At 43.9% G+C, this 14,054-nt stretch overlaps 1 protein-coding gene across 2 annotated transcripts in view; it reads right to left on the reverse strand.

The window, feature by feature from the left end:
• Positions 1–263: 263 nt before the first annotated feature.
• Piwil2 (piwi like RNA-mediated gene silencing 2) overlaps positions 264–14,054 on the reverse strand; it is a 57,396-nt gene continuing 43,605 nt past the window's right edge. For both annotated transcript variants that reach the window (XM_021182116.1, XM_021182115.2), the window contains exons 21-23: positions 5,387–5,640; positions 4,466–4,573; positions 264–2,204 (exon numbers count right to left, since the gene is read on the reverse strand). In XM_021182116.1, coding sequence (XP_021037775.1) covers positions 2,048–2,204; positions 4,466–4,573; positions 5,387–5,640 — 519 coding nt within the window. In that variant the 3' untranslated portion in view covers positions 264–2,047. The remainder of the gene's footprint in view (positions 2,205–4,465; positions 4,574–5,386; positions 5,641–14,054) is intronic.

A 14,054-nucleotide genomic window follows, 5' to 3' on the forward strand; every position in this document is an offset into this window, starting at 1 on the left:
CCTGATGAAAATATACTAGTGGAGAATATTCTCTTAGTAAGCTGGTGAGGGTTCTTATTTCCCCAAAGCCCCAAATGATTCAAACACATACACAAACTTACATGCATTGATATGCAGGCCTCCCAGTTTGCTCAGGGTGAAATCACTTTGCTCCCAATGGTGCTGCCCCTGACATGCACAATAATAAAGGAATAACTCTAACTTTTGCTTCTCTTTGAAGGAAAAGCCACTTAATAAACAAACTATATTCTTTCAGACACAACTATACACATACATTGTTTTTATTTTACACCACAGGGCCCAATTGTTTGGCCCTGAAACTGAACAACAAGGCATAGAAAAACAAGGCAGAGAAAGTACATTCTGGCATTATGGTCGAGTATCTGTTCTACCTAAAGAGAAAAGGAGTGCTAGGAACAGCAACTTCTAAAGACAAATTCAAAAGACTTCCAGAGAAATCCACAAAGTGGAACTTAAAGACTCGTTTTTTCAGTCTGTTCTGTTTAATTCTATGGCTTTTACATTTCAGGACTCGGCCTGGCCTTGGTCATAGACTCCAAAAGCCAGGAGTGAGTTTGAGGACCCTAACCCTGATCCCTCCCCAACCTCTGGGTGGTACAGCAAACTAAAGGCTTCCCTGGACAATGTTGTCTTCGAGCCCAGGCCTGGCCTGTCTGAGTGAGGGCTGACACTGACTCCCACAGCCCCCGCTGCTCCTCAGGACTTCACACTGAGGCTCTCCTAGCACACTGTTATTTAAAATGACTATTTTTACTCAGTCCCCTGCCATCCATCCACCACACCAAAACATAGATACATACACATTTGAAAAGGTTAAGTAAAATTAGCTTTTAAAGCCCAGTAAAGCAAGGGATGGCCCACTTAAGCCTGAAGAAACTTGAAGATTCTGAAACAGAAGGAAAGAAATAACACAGAAAACCAGTGCTTCCCCCAAATACTGAAGCCCAGAGGCCCTAGGAAAACTTCCTACATGTCTAGACTCAGGTGAGACTATCACATTTTCCCAAGCCAACTTTGGGAAGCCTGAAACTTGGGGATTTTGAAAATTTCCAAGCAACACCAGCCCACAGCTGGAAGAGACTCTTGCGTAATCATCTCATTTACAGACTTTTGCAGAAAAGACTACACTCCACCCAGAATGTTCCTAAGTCTGCTGAATCCTTTCCATGTGTTCTAATTGAATTTATTCAAGATTAGTCACAAAGAACAAAAGTGTGTGTGCGCACACATGCGTGTGTCAGTCGGGCTGCAGGAAAGCAATCTGATGATGGCTGCAAATAACCAAAAGGACCAGAAAAGCAGCTCCAGCCAGACTCTCGGGAAGTCAGACTCACAGCCCTGGGTCAGGTGGGCTCACACGCCCGACTGTACCCTACACTGATTTTTCTACATGTTTTTCACACATGCAGACAGCTGCACAGTAACTCTCCTTTAAGATGTCTGCAATGACTTCATGTCACTTCTGCCACCAGAAATAGAATGGTTCTGTAGGCATAACCTCTAAGGAACTGATGCTCAGGCTGCCTTGGGGGCTATTTTTTCCTTGCTTGACTTATTTGGTAGGGGGATTTGACATGCTAAGAACATGTCATCACTGCCCTGTCCACAGCCCCATGCTCGGCTGAGGAGCAGTGCTGACAGCACACATTCCATGAAGGCAGCGGGCAGCGGCTACCTACAAACTTGCTTCCTTGACCCCAGGCTTTGAGGGGACAGTGGTTTGCTTTTGTTTTTTGAGACAGGGTCTCACTCTGTAATCTTGGCTAGCCTAGAACTCACCATGTAGTCTAGGCTGGCCTTGAACTAAAGATACTTCTGCTTCAGTCTCCCAAGTGCTGGGATAAAAGGCATGTACCACAACACCCTACTATGATATGAGGGTTAAAAGAAGAACAGAAATCTAATTCTACAAGGATGGAGAAAGAGAAAATGCAAACATAAACTTCCACTGCCATTTCTGTTGATTCTGTAAGAAGGAGTTGAGCTGAGTCCAGTTGCTCCTTGCAGCCGGTGTCCAAGTTCCCAGTTACAGGAAGAACAGGTTCTCACACAGCTGGATGGCTGGCTCATGATGCAAAATCTGTCCGGACAGGAAAGCTAGCTTGTGGGCATACTTGCAAGGAGCTGGAACTCGGATGGTACCAGGCCAATTCCAGTACATGTGGCATAGTTTGAAAGTCAACCTAAAGTTAAGAAGAAAATGTGTTATTACTTCTACCTCCACCTAGGGGTGGGAAGGATTTCACTCTCTTGGGGATACAACACACAGCACTCCTACCAACAGACTGGGGGATTCTGGGAAACCTACTGTTGCTTTTCAGGAATTGTTAGTTTTATAATTCTTTCTTTAGTTTGGTTTGGGGTACAGGTTCTCAACTATCTGGCTTATGCTGGCTAGTAACTCCACTAGCCCAGGTGGGCTTTGAGTTGCCAGTGATCTTCCTGCCTCAGCCTCTCAAGTGCTGGAACTGTAGGTGTGAGCCACTAGGTCTGTCCGAGAGAGAAACCATTATTTTTCATCTGGAATTGTTTCTATTTTCACATATGCCAAAGGATGGGTAAAGTAAGTCAGCACCAGTGTGATGGTATCCAGAGGACCCCAGTTTGGTTCCCAGCAACCATAAGGCAGCTCACAAGCATTTGTAACTCCAGTTCCAGGGGATCTGACACCATTTTCTGACTTCCAACAAGTACTAAACACACATGTGGTATACATATATGCATGCAGGCAAAACGCCATACGTGTAAAATACAATAAAATCAGAAAAAGCCACAAAGGAAAAGGCTATAAGAGGGCATTTACCAGTCTATTGGGTCTATACATGATAATTGTGGTAGTATGCCATAGTCATTTGCAGCGGTTATCCTTCTTTCCATCTGGCTAGTGACCCAGCTAGGTTTTTGTTTGTTTGGTTGGTTGGTTTTAGTTTTTCCAGACAGGGTTTCTCTGTGTAGTCCTGGTTGTCCTGGAACTCACTCGGTAGACCAGGCTGGCCTTGAACTCAGAAATCTGCCTGCCTCTGCCTCCCAAGTGCTGGGATTAAAGGCATGCACCACCACTGCCAGGCTTATCTACCCAGCTAGGTTTTTGAGACAAGGTCTTATTATGAAGCAGTGACTGGCCTGGAATTAACTATATCCTTCAGGCTGATGATTCTAGATGTTTCTCTGGCTTCAGCTTCCTGAGTGATAATTTATAAACATGTGCTATCACATGCAGCTGGAGCATGTAGTATGCCCCTGTAAACCTGCTACTTAGAAAGCTAAGAGACCAGCCAGGTGTAGTGGCCTTTAATCCAAGTACTCAGGAGGCAGAGGCAGGCAGGATCTTTGTGAGTTCAAGGCCAGCCTGTAGGGTGAGTTCCAGAACAGCCAGGGCTACACAGAAAAACCCTGTCTCAAAACACAAACAAACAAACAAATGAAACAAAATAAGACAAAACCAGCATGAGCAAGGTAGCAAGATAATTTTTCAAATTATTTCTTTAATGATTTACATATTTTTATTTTATATGCATTGTTCTGCCTACATGTATGTCCTTGTGAAGATGTTTGATTCCTGGGACTGAAATTACAGACAGTTTTTTTTGTTGTTGTTGTTGTTTTGTTTTCTTTTGTTCTGTTTTTTATTGGTTTATTTTTTTGTTTTGTTTTGTTTTGTTTTTTGGTTTTTTGAGTCAGGGTTTCTCTGTGTANCCCTGGCTGTCCTGGAACTCACTCTGTAGTTTCTCTGTACCCTGGCTGGCCTCGAACTCAGAAATCCACTTGCCTCTGCCTCCCAAGTGCTGGGATTAAAGGCATGCACCTCCACTGCCTGGCTGAAATTACAGACAGTTGTAAATTGCCATGCAGGTACTGAAAATTGAACCCAGGTCCTCTAGAAGAGCAGCCAGTGCTTTTAACCAGTGAGCCGTCTCTCCACCCATATAAGACTATTTTTCTAAACTAAATTAACACTAACACTTTATGATGAACAGCAATGAAGACTGCTGGTCATCCTTATCTTCTCAAAGCTCTTCGAATGTTTTTAATGTAAAAGCAGGATTACAGATTATTCCTCAAAACATACCACCATTATCAAGATCTGGGAGTGGCAAGGGATAAAATATTGGTCTAGGGAGCTGGCTCAGTTGGTAAACAAGCATGGGGACCTGAATTCAGTCCCAGCAACAACTTGGGGTGATCTTGTAATCGTAACACAGGAAATGGAGACCTTGTCTAATTTGAGTTCTAGATCCCAGTAAGAAATATTATCTCAATAAACCAAGGTAAGCAGCTGCTAAGACACTTGATATTGACCTCAGCCTCAATACCAATGCACATGTGCACACACACATACATACACATACATGAAAGGAGAAAAATATGTTGAAGGAAATTGACTAGTGACTTAGCTATTAGTCAGGATAAACAGCAAGAACAAGCATACTTCTGATGGACTCACCTCTGCATGTGATCAGGGCTCAGATTTGCAGTGTTCAGAACACAGATGTAGTGTGTAGGTATGCCACAGCCCTGTCGCACATGATGGGCAAGAAGGTAGAAATCCACCCTATCAAGAAAGAGCACCAACTCTGAGATGACTGGAAGGCATTCTGAGATCGCTGTAGCCCCATCATGCAAGGCTCAGAAAGGAAAATGACAAAGTCAATACATATACACTGGGGTGTGTGTGTGTGTGTCTCATGGATATAATCTCAGTACTGGGGAGGCTGAGGAGGAGGTTATGTATCTGTTGAGGGCAGCCTGCGCTACATAGAGAGTTTGGGAGGTATGGTATAGGTTACATGAGACCCTACCTCAAAAGTTAGAAAGGAGAGGGAATATACCTAAAAAGTAAAAACTTTGTTATTTTTTTTTAATTTTTTATTTATTTATTTATTTTTTTTTAGCATAAAGAGCGTTTATTGCTAGAACACAGAGCTACAAGTCAACAATGGAAGATGATGAATCTCAGGCATTCAAAGGTTCTGTTAGCAGTGCCATGCTTGTTGGCTCACAGAGAGGGTGTGTCTGGCTGAGAGCAAAACTTTGTTATTTAAAAAAAAAAAAAAAAAAAAGAGGGCTCTGGACACAGTTTAATGGTAGACATGGTAATGTCTGACATTTACCAGGCACAAGGTTCAATCCCCAGTGACAAAATATGTGTGCATGTAGTTGTGAACTTGTGTGTGTGTGCGTATCTGTGGTTGATGAGGGGAGCCCATAGTCACACTAAGCTCCACCACTGGGCTCAGCCAAAGCTTGCTTTTCTTTGAGACAAATATGAGGATTCCATTCCACACCTGTCCAGGAATCTCCAGGCAACAGACAACGTCTCCAGCTTACTCTTCTGCAGCTGAGGGTCCCTGTTTGGCCTACTTACCACTCACAGCTGGTTATGGTGTGATCAACCACAGTCCCGGGGGACGGGGTTACGAAGTGATCAGGAGCTGCAAGGTACAGATTGGTGCTGATTTTCTTCTGAACTACGAACACCACCATCTTGGGGTGGTAGTTATCAAAGGCTTCAAAGCACTTCTGCAGCTGAGGGATCTCGTAGTTGGCAACTGTCTTTAGCTGGCCATCAGACACTCCATCTCGGTACACCACAATTTTCTCTGGGAGACAATGGTTCACCTGAAATGACACATGGAGGAGGTGACTCCAGGGCTACAGTGAACCAAGCTCACACTCATCCTGCGGGATGGAGACTTGGCGGTTGGGAACTCTAGCACAAGCTCCAGAATACATGACAGCCAAGCATGCCAAAGCTTGTTAACAACCATCTCTAGATTTGCTCAGAGCAGCAAACAGGCCTAAAGCAGCCACAGTGCTGCCATAAAGCAGGAAAGCAAGTCATGGCAGATATAAGTCACATGCTCACTACCTACCCTCAAACAGAGTGTACAACATTTAAAGGTAATAGCAGGAGCCAGACGTGGTTGTACACACTTGCAATGCCAGCACTGAAAAGTCTGAGACAGGAGGATCACCATAATTTCTAGGGTACAGGCCATATAAATCTTGTCCCAGAAAAAAAAGGAAGGAAAGAGGAAGGAATAGAGGAATCAAGGACTCAATTGTTTTTTACAGATAGTGTCCATGAATCAGTGGCTATTTGACTTGGATTTAATGCTGACAACTGTCCAGGAAAAGAACCTAGAAATGTTACAGAAAGTCTAACACTGCAGTTTTCAACTTGTGGGTTATGACCACTCTGGGGGGGTCAAATGACCCTTTCACAGAAGTCCCATATCAGATATTCTCCATATCAGATATTTACATTATGATTCACAACAGTAGCAAAATAAAGTTATAAAGTCACAACAAAAATATTTTGTATTGTTTTGTTTTTGCTTTTTGAGACAGGGTTTCTCTGTGTAGCCCTGGCTGTCCTGGAACTCACTCTGTAGACCAGGCTGGCCTCGAACTCAGAAATCCTCCTGCCTCTGCCTCCCGAGTGCTGGGATTAAAGGTGTGCACCACCACGCCCGGCCAAAAATAATTTTATGGTTGGTTATCACAATATGAGGAACTTATTAAAGGGTTGCAGCATTAGGACAGTTGAGAACCACTTGTTTAACACATGAATATATGCTCAGATTTTGACATATAAGTAACATCCAAAGTTATCTTCTGAGCCAGCAGAATATTAAGTCCATTTATGAGAAGAAAGTAAGCGGGTTCTCACTACCTTAGCTAAGGATGCATTTGGTTCCATTTTAAGTTAGAAATCCTCTCAAAACTGATTTGCTTGGGTTCAGTTCTGATTACAGGTTAATATACTCAAGTTCTAGGTCCTTGTCCCTTTCTGAGGCCAGCATAGGCTGCACAATAAATTTGTGGTTAGCCTAGGCTATGGGGCAAAATCTGGCCTCAAACATCCTCCCTCCAGCTATCTTTTAAAAGTTTTAGTTCAAGCTGGGTGTATTGGGGTGCATGCTGTTAGCCCCAGCACTCTAAAGGCAGAGTACCTAAATACAGAAGCAAGTGTACCTCTGAGTTCAAGACCAAATTGTCTACATAATGAGTTCCAGATCAGTCAGGGCTATAGAGTGAGACCCTATTTCCAAAACAAAACAAAACAACAACAAAACAATAAATGTCCTCTTTTCTGAGATACCGCAAATATTTCAACATTTACAAACATCTTTACTGTCATTGGAGCTATTATCTCTTTTCATGGTACTTTTTTTTTTCTGCCTCACATTCCCCTCCTCTTTTGTGGCAGGACTTCAATCCCAGTAACAGACAGTCTTGTATACAAAGTGACCTCAAAGTCTCCAGCCCCTAAATCAGGGTTTCTCAGCCCCAAAGGGCCAGCATTTAGAAATAGGTGAGTGTTCACTGTTAGAGCTGCCCTGTGCTCTGTGGATCAGTGTTTACTGCTGTCCCAAGTCTCTGCCTGTCATAAGTGGAAGTGTTTCTAGATAACTGCCCCAGTAGGGAGTGGAGTGAAAAATTGGAATTCAATTCACCTGTCGTGTTTTCTGCCACCACTTTGGTGTTTAGCCTATGCTAACATGTCAGTGAGTGTTTGGCATCTGACTATGTCAGCTTCCAGCCAAACTGAAAGACCGGCTTCTAGCTATGGACACAATGTAACCCTAGGCAACAATGTTAAAATTCTCTGGGTCACCTAGTCTGTCCTTACTTCCTAAGCTATAAACGGATAGTCAGGGAAGAAGGGTTACTATATAAGGCCAATCATAAGCCTAGAAGGTAACTGTTAAATGTATATTGTAGAGCCCGTGATGCTCTGGACACATGCACACTAAATGGCAGTGGAGGCCTGTGCTTACCTATCCTGATGCTCCTGGCATTGGGCACAGTGGGGAAGGTTCAGTGGGCAGTACAGCTGCTGAACTAAATGCTATTTTACATGAAGCTATACTCACTCACAAAATGAACATGCAATGGCCACTAAATATGTGTCATTGCACTGTCTCAGAAAATTGCAAAATTTATTTTGTTTGTCCATTTGGAGACAGGGACTCATCCAGTTAGTGCAGGCTGGCCTCAAACTTAGTTATGTAACTGAAGCTTGCCTAGAACCCTTTTGTTGTTGTTGTTGTTTTTTCGAGACAGGGTTTCTCTGTGTAGCCCTGGCTGTCCTGGAACTCACTCTGTAGACCAGGTTGGCCTCGAACTCAGAAATCTGCCTGCTTCTGCCTCCCAAGTGCTGGGATTAAAGATGTGCGCCACCACTGCCCAGCTGCCTAGAAGTCTTAATCATCCTGTCTCTACCCCTAACTCTCTTGGCTCTGCAAAATTATTTTAATACCATCTAAATACTCATGGAGCTCAGATGAGCCCTGGGAGCCAGAACCATAAAGCAAACATCCCCAGCACCCTGAAAACACTGTCATAGAGAAGTAAGACAAGATGGGCACAAGCTCAGCTGTTCAGTGCTTACCCAGCATTCACGAAGCCCTGGGTTCCATCTCAAGCACCAGATAAAATAAAAACCAGGTGTAGTGGTGCATGCCTGTAATCCCAGAACTCAAGAAATGGAGGGAGAAGGGTCAAACGTTCAAGGCCAGTCTCAGCTACACAGTGATTTTAGGGGCTAGCCAACATTACCTGAGAACCTATTTCAAAAATAATAAAAGAAAAAATAAACTGCTAAGGGAATGGAAGTGTATAAGGGGGAAGACCATGTCAGGGCATACAGAATATAGGTGACAGACAATTCAGGCAGCCAGAGTGGAAAGTATTAGGTGAGCAGCACTAAGGCTAGGCTGTGGCTGTAAGAGGCATGATGCTGAAGAGAGACCAAATGGCCAGCTCTACTTGTAAGGCTCCTCCATTGACAGACTGTAAGAACAAGCTGAAGAGGAGGGAGAGAGGCTGCCAAGTGACCCCTTCAACTTTTAGAGTCCCAAAGACACAGAAGAGCTAAGGATGGCAGCACACACTTATACTCTCAGCATAGGAGAGGCTGAGGCAGGAGGCCATCCAGGGCTAAACAGTAAGACTACAGGTAGGAGAAAAAGAAAAAAGACACAGTAAATCTTCATTCCTGTAGTACTATTAGAAAATTTTAAGTCAGACCTATTTATTGGGACTATTAAAAAATCATTAAATTTTAGTCTCATTGACTTCTAGAGGGAGGAGCTGTCACAGTACACAGTGAACTTGGAAGGTGTCCAGACAAATTCAAGAAGAGAGGAAGGAAGATGAGGTCTGGGAACATTTACTAGGTCAAGAAGAACCAGACAGAGTTGGCTTGGAAGGAGCTCAGGGTGCTCGTTCACCTAGCATGGGTTCCATTTCCAACAGCACAGGAAAGGCTAGACAAGCTGTTGACAATGCTGGGCAAAAGAGGAGCACACAGGAGTCATGTGGATCCCCCACCCCCACCCCCACCCCAGGTAACAATCATTTGCTTAAGGTTACACTGAACCACAAGCCCCTCCCAATTATGTGAGGACAGGGCAAGTGGGATTATAATGCAGAGACAATACTGTCTCACAGGCCACAGGAACTTCCCTGCTTTGCTCTCCAGGATCAGATGTTCATCAGAAACGCCCAGAAGCCAGACACAGCACAGACCACTTTAGTCCCATCAGTTGGGAGGCTAATGCAAGAGGGGATAGGAACCCCACAGGAAGACCAACACAATCAACTAACCTGGACCCTGGGGCTCTCAGAGTCTGAACCACCAACCAAAGAGCATACAGAGGCCTAGGCCTCTCTGTGGGTCCTGAGCAACTGGAGCAGGAGCTATCCCAAAAGCTGTTTACTGAATGTAGGATATATTCTTCTAGCTGGGCTGCCTTGTCTGGCCTCAGTGGGAGAGGTAGCATCTAGCCTCACAGAGACTTGGAGTGCCAGGGTAGGGAGATACCCAGGGAGGCTCCCTCCCACTCAGAGAAGGAGAAGGGGAATGGGAGAAGTATTGTGGGAGGGGCTGACCAGGAGGGGGACAGTGAGCAGGATGTAGAGTGAATAAGTAAAAAATTAAAAATAGTAATAATAATAGTAATAATAGAAAGAAAGAAAGAAAAAAAGAGAGAAAGAGAGAGAGAGAGTGGGAGAAATAAAGAAAGGAAGAAAGAAAGAAAGGAAGGAAGAAAGGAAGGAGAGAGAGAGAAAGAAAGAGAAAAGGCTCAAAGACAGAGTGGGAACATAGTGAGACCCACATAGACACTGTGACTCTACACAAAGCAAAGTAAGTGTAAAGCAGAAAAATACTCCAGTCCCCAGGCTGAGTCAGCCAGAGGCTGAGGCACCTCTGTAGCAATCTCAGTTTGCATTGTCAGAGCTCAGGCCAGAGCTGTTAAATCAAATAACAGGTCAAGTCAGGACCGGGGGCTGAGTCATGAGAGATACAACTGCAGAGGCAGGTGTCCACTCTGTCTGAGTAGGAGGTGACACTGGTGCTCAGACATTAGGAGTAGCCAGGAAGCATACATGGAGACCAGGTAGCTACTTGGACACGAGTTTTAGGAGCTCAATGAACTGGCTATGCTAAACAAGGGGTCTCTGATGGGCTCTGTGGAACCCCTCCTCTCCTGCTGGAGATTAAACCAGTCACTAAACATCGTCCTAAGAGTATCCTGAGATGTTTTCATGAGAAATTTTGACATAAATTACAATGGTACTTTGCAGAGTAAATGATGTGTGGTATTGCAGTAGGCTGTAGTAGTTTTCCAACTCTTTGTTTTTGTGGTTTTGGCTTTTTGAGACAGAGTTTCTCTGGGTTGTCCTAGCTGTCCTGGGACTCACTGCTACTGTATATATTTCTAACTCATAAGTCAAATATAGCCATTTGCAAACATTAAAAGAAAAAAAAAAACCCGGAGTTTTCCTCACTCAAACTTTAGTAATTACCTTTCCTTTGAAATGTCATTTACGCTAATATGCATCGAACTTGGTATTTTTGTTTTTGTGACACAGTCTCATGTAGCTCAGGCTGGTTTCAAATTCTGTACGTACCTGAGCATGACTGACTTCTGATCTGCCCGCTTCCTACTCTTAGCATAGAGTTAAAACATTTTCTTTCTTTCCTTTCTTCTTCCCTCTTCTTCACTAGCAGGGACTGAACCCAGGCCACATGCTGGGCAAGTGTTCTACTTATGAGTTAGGTTCCTGGCCTTCTTTTGACTTTCTGAATCACAATCCCACTAACTCATCCCGATGGCCTTGAATGTACTTGGTAACCCAGGCAGGCCTGGCCCTTTTGGTAATCCTCCAGCCTCACCCTCCTGAGTGCTGGGATTATAGACATGCACCACTTTGCTTGGCCTCTTTTTAGCACTGAGGAAGCTTTTATTGTCTAGCTATGCCAGTCATTTATCCATTTACCCACTGAAGGGCACCCCGGCTGCTTCCAGGTCTCTACATAGTTTATCGTGGGCTCCTATATTTTCGACTTGTTTGAGCAAGATTCCTAGATCATGGGGTGAGATTATGATTAGTTGTGTAATGGCAAACTAAGTATTCTGATGGCTCTAGATTACACCAGCTTCTGTTGTTCCAAGTCCCGGACTGTGTCATTTCCACAATAGAGTAGACCACTGTTACTCTAAGGGCATGGTTGACAATCTTTCTCTATGCTTATTTGCCATCTGGTGACAACCTTTCACATCAATTCTGATCTTCTGTCCATTTGGGAGGAAAGAGAAATGTAGTGAGACTGGGCTTTCCTATGTGTGTAGCCAAACCTTGGCTGGCCTGGTATTTACAAAGGGTGCAAAGGGTGGGGACTGGGGTGGGGGGAGGCTTAAAGCCAAGGGAAAAATCCTTCTACCTTAACCCATGTGCTAGGATTACCGGTGTGAGCCACCATGCCCAACTGTTATGTTCCACCACTTCCCTGATCCCTGGAGCTTGAACATAGGCCAGATTGGACTCCAACATTCAACACAGTCCTCCAAGTTCAGGATTACATAGATTGCAGCCATGAGACATCCAGTGATTTGTATAAAATGCAAAAGCAGCTGGCTGGGTTTTGCATCTTTAGAAAGAGTCACCATTTTTCTTTTCAGTTACATGTATGAGTCTATGTGTCAGGGTGTGTGCATTATTTTAGGTGCCTACAGAGGGCAATTCCAGTTGCCCTGGAACTGGAGTTACAGGTGATTGTGAACCACCTGATTAAGGTGCTGGGAATCAAAGTTAGGAACTGAGTCTCCTATAAGAGCAATGTCAACTTGTAACTATTGAGCTGTCTCTCTAGCCTTTGGGTCTTGCACTCTAAGCATAGGTATATGAGGCACTGTGAGTTAACGTCTGTGAAATAAAGGCTGTGCAAAGATTTATTACTCCTTTTCTGCATGTTTAAGGCCATCTGCTCTAGCAGCATTTGTTGTTGGAGGACTTCAGTTTCCCACTGACTTGCCTCCATTTGTTTATCAAAGGTGCCCTCAGAGTTCAGAAGAGGATGTCAGATCCTCTGAAACTGGAAAGGGATGGTTGTAAATTACCATGTGGGCGCTGGGAACTGGACATGGGTCCTCTGCAGGAGCAGTGAGTGCTCTTGACCACTGAGACATCTCCCCACCCCCAGCTGTTTCCCTTCATTTAGAACTGAACTTCAGACAAAAATCACACATATCACTGCCAACCAGGACTAAAAGTGACAACACTTAGGAGACATAAACCTCAGTTTCTTTTTTTCTTTTTTTTGGTTTTTCGAGACAGGGTTTCTCTGTGTAGCCCTGGCTGTCCTGGCACTCACTTTGTAGACCAGGCTGGCCTCAAACTCAGAAATCCGCCTGCCTCTGCCTCCCGAGTGCTGGTCTTTTTTTCTTTATTGCATCAGTTAGGGCTTCTAAAATAAAGCTGCAATGAACAAAACCTAGAGGGACAGGAAGCTACCTTTGTCTGCAGTGAGCATGGTTATTGCTGTTGTATAACCACAATGTGGCTTTACTAAATAAAGCTATGCAAGTCTAATTCAGAAGGGGACTTCAATCTATGTGATTAAAAACACCACCATCACCTACTCAGGTCCTTCATGAAAAACCTCTACACCATGAGAAACTTAATGCTAGCTGCTTCTCCTCTAAGATGAAGAATAAAATTGTAGTTTCCCCATGACTACTCTTACCCAAGAACCACAAACTAGGTGGCTCCAAACAACAGACATTTGTTATCTCATGGTTTGAAAGTTGCAAGATGAAAGCAAGATGTAAGTAGTGGGCTGAGGCTATAGCTCAGTTAGTAGAGTGCTAACCTAGCATGCACAAGCCCATGTCTGATCCCAGTACTGCATAATGAATGCGTGGTGGTGCACTCCTGGAACCCCTGTGCTTGGGAGGAAGAGGCAAAATGATCAGAAACTCAGCATCGTCCTTGGCTTACACCATCGTCCTTGGCTTACACAGTCAGTTTGTGGCCAGCCTGGAATACATGAAACCCATTTTGTTGTTGCTGTATTTTTTTTTTAAGTTTAGTTTTTGTGTCCGTTGGAGTTTTGCCTGCATGTATGTCCTTGTGAGGGTGTCAGAAGTCCTGGAATGGGAGTTACAGACAGTTGTGAGCTGCCATGTAGGAGATTAAATCACTGAGTCATGTCTGCAGCCTCTGTTGTTGCTGTTTTAAGACAGAATTTTTCTGTGTAGCCCTGGCTGTTCTTGAACTCTTATTCCTTTAACCATTTCTAGCGTCTACCTAGAGTGTCCTTTTCCCATGAACAATGCCGTATTTTAGTTTACTTCAGAGTCAATCTGAAAGGATGGCATCTCTATTTCTCATTTTTCTGCACATTTTTCACCTTCATTAATGGAAATGGACTCTGGATCCAGGGTTGGTGGTCACTGTCTTTCATCACTTTGAAGCCATTCCTTTATATCTTATGGCTTCACTGTTTCTGTTTACAAGTTATCTATTAATCCATTAAAGATATAACCTCTTCTTTGCTCTCCCAATTTATGTGTATCTTTATGCTTATTCCCAGCAAGTTTTTATAATGTGTCTAACTGTATCTTTGCATGTATATACACAAATAGGTACACACACATATTTTATCTCCTGAGATTTGTTGGGCTTTGTGTGTGTGTGTGTGTGTGTGTGTGAGAGAGAGAGAGAGAGAGAGAGAGAGA

The sequence above is a fragment of the Mus caroli genome, chromosome 14 (genome assembly GCF_900094665.2).
Source record: "Mus caroli chromosome 14, CAROLI_EIJ_v1.1, whole genome shotgun sequence".
NCBI classification, from domain to species: domain Eukaryota; kingdom Metazoa; phylum Chordata; class Mammalia; order Rodentia; family Muridae; genus Mus; species Mus caroli.